Below are 15,165 nucleotides of genomic sequence, written 5' to 3' on the forward strand. Positions count from 1 at the left end.
ATAAATGTTGGATTGTATTAGTCTTGTCAAAAGAAAACAACATATCAGTTTAGGATTTTGTGTTATTCTTGTGGTCTACAATTTCAGTGAGTATCTGTGAACATACGGCAGTTGTTTGAAACTAGAGAGCTGAATGTAGTCAGAAGACAACAATTTGTGCTGACAAATACTCATTTTATATTAATTTTCATGCTAAAAATTCCAACAGATTAGATGGATTCAGTGTTTCATAAGAATTATGTTCTTTACAGGGAAAAGAGGCGGCGTGTAGATCATGGGACACTAAAACTCTCCATTTAAAGCAATGGTTACGATCCGGTTAGGGCTCTATGAGGCAGGTTTGATTGCAGATTTTATAGACTGCCAGCCCTGAAGCTGTTGAAGTATCCTTACGGCACCATTGGACCATTAAATTGAATGTCTACACTAGATGATCTAAATGAGAAAATTAAACATTGTATAAAAACTCTGTATAAAAATATACTTATATCACCTTGAACAGGATGCTGGCCAATGTCAGCGCCACCTTCACTCTGCAGTCACCAGTTTATGTTCTGTGAAGCGGTCCATTTGAGTGTACTCACAGATTAGTCAATGGGACAGACCCCTGTCTAATTTTAAAATATTGGCTAGAGGAAGAATACAATCTCCCTAAACCTGCAGCAAAAGTACCAGCTATTTCCTGTTGATTACAGGCAACGGTTACAGATTTGATGAACAAATGTCACATTGTCCACTTCAGTGCATCAATAAAATAAGACTTTTACGTCACTCTAGGTGGACATTAATCATGCCTGTTCACACTGGAATCTGATATGGGCCACATTCAAAACAATAAGGCGAACAGCCAAACAAAACCAAAAAAATCTAATCTGAGCAATACATCAGCACTGAGGTTTGCAGTGTGAACATAGCCTAAAACAGAGTTAAGAGATTTAGTATGAGACAGCATAACTGCCGGCCTAAATCATCAATAGATGTATTCATGTATTTTCAGTTCAGTGATTTACATATAATTTATTACATAATGTTGGACTGAAAAAGAGACATGCTTTAAGGGATTTTGCTGCCCAGTTTTTAACTAATAATGGTATGAGCATGATCAAATAACCATGTGTCAGCATGATGTCAGCATTTTTTAGATGCCATTCCTTCAGAAGATGGAATATGACATGGGTTGGCAAGGTCCCAGATTAATCTAACAGCCAACCTATCATCTACATCAGTGGTATTCTTAAAGACGTGAGTTTATGGTGGGCTACTCAGAATGTGATTAATATAACAACCAGTTGAATACGAATGTCAAAGCTGACTTATTTTCCACACTTCCGTACACATTTGAGTCATCAAAGTGGGCATGGATCACTGGTTCCTACTTGCTAGCACTGAGGTCATGTCCTCTGTATTACTTGGAGTTTGGGGGCTTTACCAACTTAGTGGGCATTTACTTTCTAAATCTTAAACATTGTGGGGGTTTATGTACTGATTCCATCACAATAAGTTAAATCAAGTGTTTCATTGCCTTGTGTGTGGAGAAGGGCTTTGAAATAGCATTACTGCATGGAAATAAAATGTATAATTTACAGGAAACTGAAATAAATAAGATATGAAAAATCCATTCAGGGGACTTGGACTCATGGCCTCAGTATTTATAAACTCTAGAAATAGAAGAAATTAAAGAATTAGTCTCAAAGAGTGTAACTGTATTATGTTCAGAACCGGCAGTGTCTTCTGCATTTTGGAGAATGTGAAGGTTTTAGAAACTCGTCACTATGTGCAATTTATAGTCTGCTGGAAATCAGGTGTGAAAATAGTCTTGATCAGGGGTATTGATCAGTAACTCATTACTAGTAATAATATTACAGTAATAATATTACTTTCCCCAGTAACTAGTAGGCTAGTCTAACTAATTAATGTTGGCAGGGAGTAATAACTTAAGTAATAACATTACTTTTGAAAAGAGTAATGAGTAATATATACATTTTTTGAGTAACTAGCCCAACACTGATGATCACTGACTACCTCAGGGTACATACCTACATGGGTGGTAGTTGCATTGTAGTTTTTTATAAATAATCTTAATCTGAAGAATAACTACTACTAAATGTAGTGAAGTATACATTTTTAAAGCATAAAATGGAAATAAAATTACAAAAATTTTAACTTTTCAGTGCTGTGAATGTAAGAAAACACTTAGTATCCCTAAAAGCCACAAAATAATACACCCCTCTTCAGTATTTATTTATTTGCATGACAGAAACACTTATTTATAGACATTGTACATTTCCTACTGTAGATGCCTCTGCAGTTAGCCATATGTATCAGGTGCCATCTTTAGGTATATACTTTTGGTCAGACTTAGAGGAAAGTGTTTAAAGTGATTAATGTAAAATTGTTGGTCATTGTTGCTTTTTATATGTATTTACACCTATTCACCTACTTGTACTGTAAATTCATAACAGCACTACTTTGTTAAACCTTTTGTTTGTACACCTTTATTGTATTGTTCTTAGCATTAGCCTGTGTCTAATTCTGTCTTCCTGTAAATTGTTCTTGCAACTGTGTGTAAGTACACTGAGAGGAGAACCTAAAACAGGAGTCAAATTTCTTGCATGTGTACAGTCACTTGGCCAGTGAAGCTGATTGACTGTAAGACCTCAGTATGTTTATAATAAGGCATTACCTTTCTCCCCTTAAAATGGGCCAACCCTTACTGTTTAGCTGGTGAGGTGATGATGTGGTTTTTTTGGGGGGGGCATTTGGAGCACTCAACAAGTCTTGGAGAAGCGTTTGATTTATGTTGTCTGAGAGGATTGCCGCATCCTGTAGCTCCGCCCTCGATTATTCAGCCTGGGCGACGTGCGGTCGCTGCGCAGCGCGTGAAGGCAGAAGCGTCCGACTGGGCTCGGAGGGAGACTGGAGGAGCTCACATTAGTGTTGTTGTAGCGGAAAATATACCTTCGCTCCAGTTTCTCACCCTGCAACCTCTGGATTTAAACAGAAAAAAACAACAACAACAAAACACCGCAGTTTCCTCTCAGGGTTTGACCGTGAAGGAGGACCGCTTCAGGCTGGGATATAAAAAGGTTTGGGGTGTTTTTTTTTTCTCACAGAAGTTTGTGCGCGGAGTTTCGAGAGTTAGTTTCGGGTGGGCTGACTGAGCTAGCCTGGCTGCCCGCTGCGCCCTCCCTCCTGCCCCCGGTCAGCCAGCCCGCTGTAAGTTACCCCTCTGTCCCTGCTCTTTCTACTCCAGCTGTGGTGAATCATGGCGCTCCGAGCCAGGGCGCTGTACGACTTCAACTCTGAAAACCCCGGGGAGGTGTCGGTGAGGGAGAACGAAATCCTAACTTTGTACAGCGAACAGGACATTGACGGCTGGTTTGAGGGGGCGAACAGCAAAGGGGAGAGGGGACTGTTCCCCGCGTCCTACGTGGAGATCCTGAGGAACGACGCCGCCTCCACGTTCAACAACAACAGCTGCAGCACATCTGGGGACACTTACCCGGACTCCCGATACGCCAACATCCCATCCGGAGGTTTTGACGGCTCCTATAAGCCTCCGAATAAAGTTGAGAACTTTTCCAAAGCGTCTTCGCCCCCTTTCACCACTTTCTCAGCCCCAACGCAACCGCAGCAACATCCACAGCAGCCGCAGACTTATCAGCAGCCCAGCCCGGGGAGCGATGATGACTGGGATGATGACTGGGATGACAGCTCTACTGTTGCAGATGAGCCAGGGACTGTGGGAGGAAGGTATCATGACTTTGAAGGCAACGGGCCATCCACTTACAGAGTGTCAACATCCTCCATGGCAAGAGGCAATGCACAGCAAGCAAAGAGCTCTGCCACAGTCAGCAGAAACCTGAACAGGTTCTCCACCTTCGTGAAGTCAGGAGGAGAGGCGTTTGTGCTCGGGGAGGCGTCAGGCTTTGTGAAGGACGGGGATAAGATCTGCGTGGTGATGGGTCAGTATGGTCCAGAGTGGCAGGAGAACCCGTACCCCTTCGCTTGTACGATCGACGACCCCACTAAGCAGACGAAGTTCAAGGGCATGAAAAGCTACATCTCCTATAAGCTGACCCCCACCCACACGCAGAACCAGGTGAACAGGAGGTATAAGCACTTTGACTGGCTTTATGCTCGGCTGGTGGAGAAATTCCCTGTCATCTCAGTGCCACACATCCCAGAGAAGCAGGCCACCGGGCGCTTTGAGGAGGACTTCATCTCCAAGAGGAGGAAAGGCCTCATCTGGTGGATGAACCACATGACCAGCCACCCTGTCCTGGCCAGGTGTGATGTTTTCCAGCACTTCCTCTCCTGCAACAGCACAGACGAGAAGGCCTGGAAGCAGGGTAAGAGGAAGGCTGAGAAGGACGAGATGGTCGGGGCCAACTTTTTCCTCACGATCAGCACTCCTGCAGCTCCGCTTGATTTCCAGGAGGTCGAGAGCAAAATAGACGGATTCAAGACTTTCACCAAAAGGATGGATGACAGCACCTTGCAGCTCAACGCCACTGTCAATGAGTTCGCCCGCAAGCAGATCAGTGGCTTTAAGAAGGAGTATCAGAAAGTCGGGCTGTCATTCAAGGTCCTCAGCCAAGCCTTTGAAATTGACCAGCAGGCATACTCTACTGGACTCAACCAGGCTATCTCCTTCACTGGGGACGCGTATGAATCCATCGGAGACTATTTTGCTGAGCAGCCCAGCAAGGATCTTGATCCAATCATGGACTTGTTAGGTCTTTACCAAGGACACCTGGCAAACTACCCAGACATCATCCATGTCCAGAAAGGTAAAATAACAACACGGTCATACACATTTTTATAGATTTTCACTCACGTATTTATCATTTTGTATAAGAGTGCTTTGCTCCCAGTGGCAAAATGATTATTATGTTTTTATGTCTTATGATTTATGACATCAGAACAGATGCCTTTAATGTTTAGGTCCTTTCTTCTTTCTTCTCCTATTAAAAACAATACGGATGATAAATTATACTAAGATTATTATAAAATAATGATATACAGTCAGCCTAAGCCCAAAACCAAATAACAAAGGCAATATGTAAAAGATGCACACAATTTCAGTCCCAGAATAACACTGGGAGGCAAATCTCATTAAAAAACGAGTCACGTGAAATGCTTCATAACCCTGGTGTTTGAGTTAATTTAAAATTCATCACATACACATATGAAATTCCCCAATAGGACACCTGTGGGATCATACATCCAATTCACACTGACTGGCTGAGGTTAAAGTAAAGACGTAAGTCTGTTTGTGGGCTGTAAAAAGATAAACAACATAATTTGTCAACAGCAGGCAGCAGTCAGGCCACAACTATAGCTTGTGCCACTTTGCAAAACAAATACGCCGTGTTTGCAATTGGATGTTGGTTTACATGCTGCTGCCTCCCGTTCGTCCCACCTGCTGAATTGGGCGGCTCCAGTTTGGCTGTGTTTGATTTTCCATTACAGGTGAAAATGTTGCACATTAATGTTCTGGAGAAGGGAGGCTGTCCTGCCTGGCTTGTCGATCACAACTTGGACGCAAAATAAGATTTGCAGCTGAATCCTTCGCAAACGATTGTCAAACATGTTTTGTAGTCTTTGCACCGAAAGTCAATGTTAGACTAATCGAGGCCACCCTCCTACATGACCCATAACCCAACGATTGTTCTCATTGTGTGGCAAAATGTCACTGTCATGAGAGGGCCACGCTGTTATGCAAGAGGCAGTGCATTGTATCACTAGTGTGTTTGGAGGGAAGCTCTCACTGCTGTTTGCCATGTGTGAGCATGTGGCACAGCCGCTTGCTTCTGATGGGGAAGAGAAAACGATAATCGAAAGACTGTGGCATGTAGCTCAAACCAAACTACCCTTCCTCTGTGTAGGTTAAACCTGACTGACTGCTTTCTGAACATTTAAATATGTGTGCCTTTGTGCTTTCTGTTTGTAGATCTCTCTTTAAATCACATGAAACGTAAAGCTTTACTATCACTGACAACTGGAAATTGAGAACCCTGTCTGAAACAGTGCCATGTAGGACACCACATAGGACCCTTAGGACACTTGCAAACATTAGATTAGATGATGTGAACTAATCCTTCTCATTCCATGCTTTATGTTCAGTCCCGGTGCTCTAACTTACTTAAAAAATCACATGACTCTCAGGATGAGGGTGGGAAAATAATCTTTTCATTAACCAGTCAGAGTCTCCAGTGGTGTTCAGTATTTAATTTAAAAGGAACACGATCCTAAAAATAACTTCCAAACTATGGCTGACTAAGTAGAGCCACAGTCTTTAGCATTTTGCTGGTAACTTTAATTCCCCACGTTGCAATCGTGGTTTATCATTTGGGCCCCTTGCAAACACTGGGGCCATTCAATCCACAACAGACAACACTTTGGAAACAGCACAGACTGTGTTTAGGCTGCAGTGGGACACAAACTTCCCAGTCAGCTCAAATCAAGTTTACCACGTAGACCTCACACAGCCCAAATAAGGTGACACAGCCGTTTAAGCAGTCTGGTGTGATAAGCCTCAGCCTAATTCCACAGATAGAAAACTCTGATTTGATACCCACACATGGAAGACCTGGCTGCGGGCACATTGTTGTAGAAAGGATGACAGAGTGCAGTGAAACAGGGCTTCACCGGTGTGGTTGACTGGAAACAAAGCTGAAAGCCAGGGCATACAGCAGATGAAAGGAGGACCGCGTGTAGCATGTTAAATCCAAAATTACTTTGATCTCATATTGGTTTTAGTGGACTGAGGCTGTTTTTTTATTTTGAGTCTGGTTGAGTTAGTTTTTTTTTTTTTCATTCTCTTTCCCCTAAATCATCATGAAAGTGAAGAACCCATTTGTAATGTCTTTCTATTTATAGGAAAAGTAGACAAAAATACAAGTGAACCCTAGTTTCTCTTCTCACTATGTGCAAGCAGAATGTCTGTGAGACCGCTCATGCTACTAGGCCAGCTAGTGTATATTCTGCCAGTATCTGCAAGGGGATATAAACATTTATTATGCCGCACGATCATGACAGTGATATATCAGAGCAGTTAATGTGAATGCATTTCATTAAATATGGCAGTGCCCTTGTTCATGACAACTGAATGGCTGCTTGTTACTCAAATTGCCAACATGTTTCCAGGGAGCGTTAAATGCAAATACCCTCCGCAAAGGTTATTGACGCTCTAAAGTCTACTTATGTTGTCTACTCACCTGAAGGTGTTGTAGAATCATCCATCCCTTGACAACCGTTAACAATGCAGTGGAATGACTGTAATTAGGGAGAAAGGTACGTCAAAGAATAGGTTGTTTTTTAATGAAGTCATAAACACAGCTTAAATTTCACCGGCGAATCTTTTTGTGAAGACAATACTGTGCAGCTGTGAGTTTATACCTACACCAGCCATGTACATGTTCTGACTTTGGGCTTCTGTCTACCCCTTGCCTCTCTCCCAGTCTCTCACATATATTTATTAAAACCCTTCCTCTTCTACCCATGTACTGTACATCCCATCTGTTGCGCCATTTTTGAATACGCCTTTCCTGATAAACGTGTGCAGGAAATGTCCACAAGTGCTCTTCTTCTGTTATGAAGTGAGGTTTATTGCCGTCCTCTCCCACCTCGACACCCGAGAGAGTCCAGGCCACATCCTCTGTTGTCATAAACCAGAGTACACATTTCCGCTACAGAAGTGGTCACATAGAAACTTATTGAGCCAAGTAGGTCAGCTGGACTGAACAGTGTGGTCGCCATGCATTGGTGGAGGGATAATCAAGATTTCAGTCAGAAGGTCAAATGGGAACCATAGCAGCTTTAAAGTTACAGGTTGAGCTTTAGCGTTAGTGTATTTTCCATCTCTTGAGGCGGCCTTGCAGTCATATCATTGTTGTTCTCTTTAGGAAAAACCTGTCACAACATTTGCTGTCTCATGTGGACCTTTATTTGATCCCATAGAAGAGACCAGTGAAATGTGAGCGTTCCCACTGAGAGACACTGAACATCACCTTATTGATTCCCACCTCTTCGGGGGCCCCATTAGCCATTAGCGCACAGCTTGACCAGGACAATGATATTGACATCGTATCTGATGTTGCTTTCAAAAAACGTATTGAGCTTCACATCCTTTATTTTTGTACCTTCTTTATTTTTGTCCCAATCTTATATTTTGGCCGTGGCAGCATTAGGTTTTGTTGTTGCTTATTATTTCAAGCGCTGTAGGAAGGGAGGAGAAGGGTTTCATAAATGGTCACTGTTTACAATCCAGAAATAGGCTCAGCTCTGGTTTGGACAATTACCACCGAAGCTGTTTGTTTTTATAAGTGAAGAAACAACCATTGAAATGCTCCTTTTCAGCATTACTGGAGCTCAAGAGAGGTTTTAATCGAACATTTTTTTTAGTTTTTGGCCGCATACAGTGCAGTCTAAAAACAGTCCAACAACTTTGCAGATGTGAAAACACACATCCCTTTTTTTTTTTTTATCGCAGCCAACAGTCTATTTGTGATGTGAATATTAAAATTCCCCCAGCTATGCTTACTGTACTGTAAGTTCTTGTTCAAACACTTGCTCAGTGATAATATTTATCTTGCCTGCATTGCTTCTTAGAAGGAAGAACTTATTGTTAACTTTAGACCAGGATATATTATCACGGTAGCTAAAATAATAGAGCACCACCCACTTTCACCACAAGTTGGCAAATAATGTTTTTAATCAGTAGATAAGAATGATCAGACACACACACACATCAGTCTTTATCAGGCTGACGGAATTGACCACTTCCACGGAAGAGCACACATTGATGAATTATGCAAAGAGGAATGTCCTTTATCACATTTACACATTGTAGTTTACGATTGTCTGTTTCTCTAATTTAATCAGTTCGCTTCAAAGCATAGAATGTAAATCCAGTAGGGGAAGAAACTGAGCTAAATCTGCTGTGAATTAAGGTTATGTTAATAAGTAATCCAGCTGGAGAAATGCTTTTTGAATTGGCTTACTTCTTCTCCATTTTCACTTTATTTATAAGCTCTCTTTCCTTTGTTAATTTGACCTATTCAGCACACCACTAAGAGCTGTATTTTGTCTGATCTCATCACAGTTTTATCACCACATGAAGTGATAAAACAATGGCCGGCAAGTAAGGGAAAGCACCCATTTACAAAGATGTCAGGTTTTTCCTGCTGAGTCAGCCTTTTAGCCGACACTCCTTCTGTGCAAACGCTGCGGGTCTGTCTCATATATTGTTTCAGGCTATTTGAATGTCCTCTAAAGCACAAATGGATGACCGAGGTGGTGGAGTGATGAGATGGGGATTGCCGCCGGTTGTTCAGGTCACAGGCTCGCAGTAGCTCAGTGTTGTGTAACCAGGCATTACGTAAGAGCTGGAGCCGCAGCTTCCAGTGAGTCCAGGAGGGCTCGGTGCCACCTCCGTACGCCCAGGGAAGATTTCTTTAGAGGCGTTCATCAGGAACTTATTTTATTTATAGTGTGACACTGTAGTACGCCTCAAACCTCATTACTCACTATAAGTGATGCTGGGGTCGGGAAGTAATCAGCTACATTTATCATTTATATCAACACAGCAGCCTTGTGTATCTCGTACTGTACTGGCGGTCTATTTTTATGTCACTCAGTAGTAGTACCCTGGGAAGGCAAAGATGGCAGAAGCAGTGGTTGCACAAGACATCAGATGGGATATGGCATGAGTTAATAATCTAAAAGAGGATCTATTATGATAAAATCATGTTTTTTTTTTCTGTTATTCATTTGGAGGTAACATTTACTACAAAGTTCCCTCACTCCAGAAAGTAAACAGAAAGGTGTGTTGGATCATAAACCTCAACTGTAAAATAGTGCTCGAGCACAATGTGGATCACTAATGACAATAAATGAAATATCATCTTCAGGTTTTGCTCTGTTGGTCGGACAAAACAAGCAATTTGAAAACTTGCCATTTTTCCCACTATTTTCTAACATTTCATAGGCTAAACAATCAATTAACTGAGGAAATGTTGAGCAGATTCTTCGATAATGAAAATGATATTTGAAGCCTTGACAGACTCACTCTTATGGTGGCTGTGTTTTGGCAGGATGCCTGCAAAGCTTACTTGCAGCAGCTGTGAAAATGATGTGGCTCTGTATATTACAGTTTGCTGACACCATCTTCTGTGACTGAACTCTTGCCTTTCTTATAAAGTCTCCATGGTAACAATTATTCCTCCTTAGTCCATTAGTGGGCTTTTAAAACGCAGGAAGCCAGAGACCTTTAAGGTACAGTAAACACCTTTGGGATTGACATTTAAGTCTTTGGACAGCTGTGTTTGTTCCTGTCTCTCTCTCTTCCAGACCCCCGTCTCTCTTCCCTTGTTATCTCTGCCTCTCTTTCTGTCATGTTCAATCTGTTGTGCATTAGAGGAATTTCTAAGATCTGGGTTAAACTGCATCTGAGGGAGCAACAGCCAGAAGGCAAACTGGGCAGATTTTAGGGGGGAAGGGCGAAGAGATGTCTTTTTGGGGAGATTTTGTCAGCATATGTCCACGCTCGGTGTTGTGGTGCGAGTTGTAAAGGAGAAAAAAAAGCAGACATGTAGCATTTTTGTGACAGAAGCCAAAAGAGTGCAGGGTTAGGTCATTATGTCTTCTGTGATCTCACATTTCAGGAACCAAGCCAGCTGAATCAGTCTTTAAAAAGAGTGCTGGTGACTAAGCTCACATAATGACTTGAAAATCCCATGACGGGCCAATACAGGAAGTTTTGCTGCGTGCCTTGACGGCACAAATCTCACCTTCACACTCCGTCCTACAGCTAGCGCTCAGAGGTGACATCGTCTGCGAGCAGTTTTAATACACGTCTTACAACATGCGTCATTTTGAATGATTACAACATGTCAGTGTTAACACTCTAAAACACCACACCAACCAATGTTTCTGTCATATTATCAAGGGACTAAGATCAAATGGGTCTACAGCAAGTTTCATTTAAAACATCTCAGGGCTACACGATCAGTTGATTTACTGGTTATTTTCTTGGTTAATTTGTCAATCAAAATGTGTGTACATGCGCAAGGTGACATCTTCACATATCTTGATTTGTTCAGCCAACAATCCAAAATACAGAGTGTGTAATGTACCTGAAACACAGAGAAGCGACAAGCTCAAAGAAATATTTTTGACAAAACACTTGTTACAGGTGGCTCTACCACCTGATTCTGCTTAGATTATCACATGGGTTGTAAAGTGAATTATAAAAAAAAAGGGGAAACGTCCCCTCTTTGGCTTATAAATCAAGTTGCAAATCGGAAAATCCTTTTTTACATGAACAAATTCTAAGGACCTTAAGAAAGGAAATTATGTAAGCACACATACGTTGACATTCACGTCACATTCCTGTCACAACCCATGAATGTCCTCTTTGATTCCGACTGTGACAGGTAAACTTTTTTAAGTAGTTAGATCAGAGACAAGGTCATATCCTGTCAGTTTCTCTTGCATTTCAACTCAATATTTATTGTTCATGACATTTCTTCTTTTACTCGGTTAAAAAATGTCAGCGGTTTGATACGTCATCTGTCATGAGCTGCTGGTGTTTTGACCCTGCCTTCTGCTCCCATCCAACCATCTGTCTGGGAACTTGTAGGCTAATGTTCTTGTTTTGGCACCAGTATGGCTCAAGGCTTATTCTGCAACAAGCAAAAACTCAGAGAGGAGGTTTTTTTTATTTTTAAGGAAGCAGCAGCAGTGACAGTTCATGTGTGTCAAAATGAAGGTTCATTGTGTCTTGATCATCTTATGCCACAAGAGTTTAACACAAGACGACAGCGAGTTGCTCTTCCTGGCAGAGTGGAATCTCAGGGGTATTTTACTTTCAGTATGAGTGTGATATGCAGTGTTTTCTTGTCAGATGTTTATTTAAATTGACCTGTAGTGATATCCACAAGATGAATAAAAAAAGAATTGAAACTCAACAATAACCACAGAATGACAGTGATGAGAAATATCAACTAGTTTTAGAATAAAACTTCCCTAAAGAGTGTAAACTGTGTTTCGATAAAATAATTCATGTGAAATGTCAACTTCCTTTAGGTACTGTTGCTAATGGAGTCTAGCATTTTGTTCTCGCACAATAAATATGGGAGATTCACCCCTCAAAATGAATTACCTCTTTAAAACAATCAGCTCCTGATTTCAGACACTATTAGACAAAAGCTCTCATTACTAAACTCTGTCGCAAGCAAATTTTGTGAACCTTAGCTTCCAACCATATAAATGTCACTGAATGACTTATGAATGTTTGTAGCTGACTTTTTCTATTCTAATTTAATTTCCTTCTGACATTATACCATGTGAATGCTTAGTTTTCTTACTTGAACAAGCAAAACTAAGGCCAAATGTGTGCTTTATTGTTTGTTTAACTTTTAACATTGTAAGGGAAACAACTTTTAGGATGAGGCCTAACTATTGTGTTAGCAAATGTAATAATATAAATGTAAATTTCACACAAGTTGAAACCCCACACAAAATATAGTAAGCCAGTAAAAACACTCTGTTATATTCATATTGTTTAATCCATTCATCTCTTACACTTGTGAGTGTGTGTTTCCTCTTTTATATGTGGAGCATCTCTCTCACTGCAGCCCCCATGTTCATTGTTTCAACATGTGGAGAGATCCAAAGCTTGACAGGCCTGCTGTGCCTAGTTATGGTTGCTAAGGTATTATTGGACAGTCTTTGTTCAGGGGAGGAGTCTAGCAAGCGCTGAATAGCTTAACCATGACATCAGCATTAAAGAAGACATGTTCACATTTAGTGGGCAGTCGTCCGTGTTCATACTGAAATCGCCCACTATAATTGTAAATGGCATCAAACTGCCTGCACAATCCCCTTAAATGGTTGTTTAGAAAAGGAAGTGACATATTGTAACAGATATGCTTTTTAGAGTCGGACTCCCTCACATTCCCTAACTATAGACACAGATGTGGTTCTCAGGGAGTTTGGAACAAACTGTTCATCAAACTATTTTTGGTTCCTGTTCCTTGAAGTTATAAATTTACTGCCAAGCTGTGCTCTTGAATCTTAATAGCAAACACTATTAAGATTATAAATTAACTTTCCTGTGCAAGAGTCACATGTCTGTTTAATGAGTTTAATGTTAGGTTTAAGAAAATAAATCTCATGTCTTAAGGAGGGAACATTGTTTAAAATGTAGCCTATTTGTGGGCTGTTTTCACTTTCTCACACAGGTTAAAATAGGGATGGATGATTTGACCAAAACATTGATAAATAAATGGTGTGGGTGTTCTGCATATGTATAACATGCACTCATGTCATGCATCACTTTAAAAAATAAACATACAAAAAAAAAAATATATATATATATATAAAAAAATACATCTTGATTATTATTTTTGCCCTCTCTCCCCAAAACAGGAGCCCTGACGAAGGTGAAAGAGAGCCATAAGCATGTGGAGGAGGGCAAGATGGACCGGGCACAGGCAGAAGGCATCAACGAGCGCTGCAACATCATCTCCTGTGCCACGCTGGCCGAGATCCAGCACTTCCACCAGATCCGCGTGCGCGACTTCAAGGCCCAGATGCAGCACTACCTACAGCAGCAGATCGCCTTCTTCCAAAAAATCACAGGCAAACTTGAGGAGGCTCTGCAGAAATACGACAACGCGTAATAGACGGCTCGACTCAGCCCGTCGTTTTAGACCTTGGTGATCCATGACCGTGCACCTCCCTCGGCCCAGCCAGTGGAGTTTTGGCAAACAACAGCCAGTATCAAATGCTGCTGAACGCTGTTCATCCAGCAGGGAGGGACGTTCAAGGAGATTGCACTCTAGTGAAAATGACATTTCTACCAAATCTGGGTTTCTGTGTGTGTTGGCCAATTTTTTTTTTTCGGGGGGTGACCAGATGTCCTTGTTTAAGAGAGGACGTGTAATTTAATGAAGTTTGGCCAACTTGTAATACAAACTTTTGCCTTTTGATTTAATGAAAATCAGCGATAACGATGGATGTGGGTGAATTCAATCTAATCAATGTTATGACCTGCAGAGAGAGAGAGAGAACCTTGTATCTGCTGCTGCCTACACACAACAGTGGCAAGATTTCATATAGCAAGTGTTTTTAGCCTTACAACACTGTGTTTAAGTGCAGCAACGCACCAGTGGCTAACACACTGCCTTCTGGAAAACACTCAAGCCCTTCCCTGTTTCTCCCTCCTTGGACAAACAGGACAAAATGTTTACAGTCTCCTCGCTGAGCAGCCACTGTCCCCACTGTCTCGCTGTGCCTTCTGATTACATCTCTCTGGTCATTTTTGTTACTAGTTACTAAAAAAAAAAGCTTTATATACTGTATATGTGGAAATATAGTCTATTTGTTTTTACAATGCTACAAATTTTGCAGTCTTTGAAAAAAATAATTGATCACTATGCTTTGAATGAGGGCAGTGTCTCTTACGGGAGATAATATTGCTTGATTGTGCCGTTCCCCCGCCGTGGCCACAGGGATTGATTTTCAACACGCACAGTGTGGAAAATCAGGATCAAGAGAGGATTACCTGCTTTGACAATAGGAACCCATGCCTTACACACGGCGCAGCCAGCACTGGTGCTGATTTAAGCTTGCAGAATTTAAGGGACGAGTATAATGGACGCTTGCAACGCCGGATACCTGAATTTCTACCGTCAGAACGTCGATTTTCAGGGTTAGTTTTGGGGTAGTGTTCAGAGGCAGGCTGATAGAGGATAGAGGGTTCCTCGCCTGTTTTAATGATGCAGTCTTTTTATTAGCACACTTCTAGACAGACTGTACTGCTGTTTCTAACCTTTATGATGTTGGTTGCATCATGAAGAGATTAACATAGAAGCAGAGACACAAATAAATTCCTCATTCACAGAAAGCTGTTGGTCGGTCGTGTGTGTGTTTTTTTTTTTGTGTACTTTAAATATGTGATCACCCTTGACTTTTTTTCTTGCTTATTTGATTCAACTGAATGTGTCTGATCACTTCTGTCCAGACCCCAGATGTGACTGCAGTGAAGAACATTGGGGGGAAAGACAATAAAAAAAATTGTGAATGTGCTGACAGGTTAATTTGCCTTTTAACGGTCCCTTCAAAGTCCCTCAGTCGCACTGTAGAATTTATATG

General features: G+C 41.4%; 1 protein-coding gene across 1 annotated transcript; it reads left to right on the forward strand.

Annotated features, from left to right (window-relative positions):
- Positions 1–2,852: 2,852 nt before the first annotated feature.
- Positions 2,853–14,917, forward strand: snx18a (sorting nexin 18a). Its single transcript, XM_051421913.1, has 3 exons — positions 2,853–3,086; positions 3,254–4,793; positions 13,438–14,917. The coding sequence occupies exons 2-3, from the start codon at positions 3,266–3,268 to the stop codon at positions 13,689–13,691; spliced, it is 1,782 nt and encodes a 593-aa protein (XP_051277873.1). The 5' UTR covers positions 2,853–3,086; positions 3,254–3,265; the 3' UTR covers positions 13,692–14,917.
- The last annotated feature ends 248 nt before the right edge of the window (positions 14,918–15,165 follow it).

Source organism: Dicentrarchus labrax, unplaced genomic scaffold, assembly GCF_905237075.1.
Source record: "Dicentrarchus labrax unplaced genomic scaffold, dlabrax2021, whole genome shotgun sequence".
In the NCBI taxonomy this organism is placed as follows: domain Eukaryota; kingdom Metazoa; phylum Chordata; class Actinopteri; family Moronidae; genus Dicentrarchus; species Dicentrarchus labrax.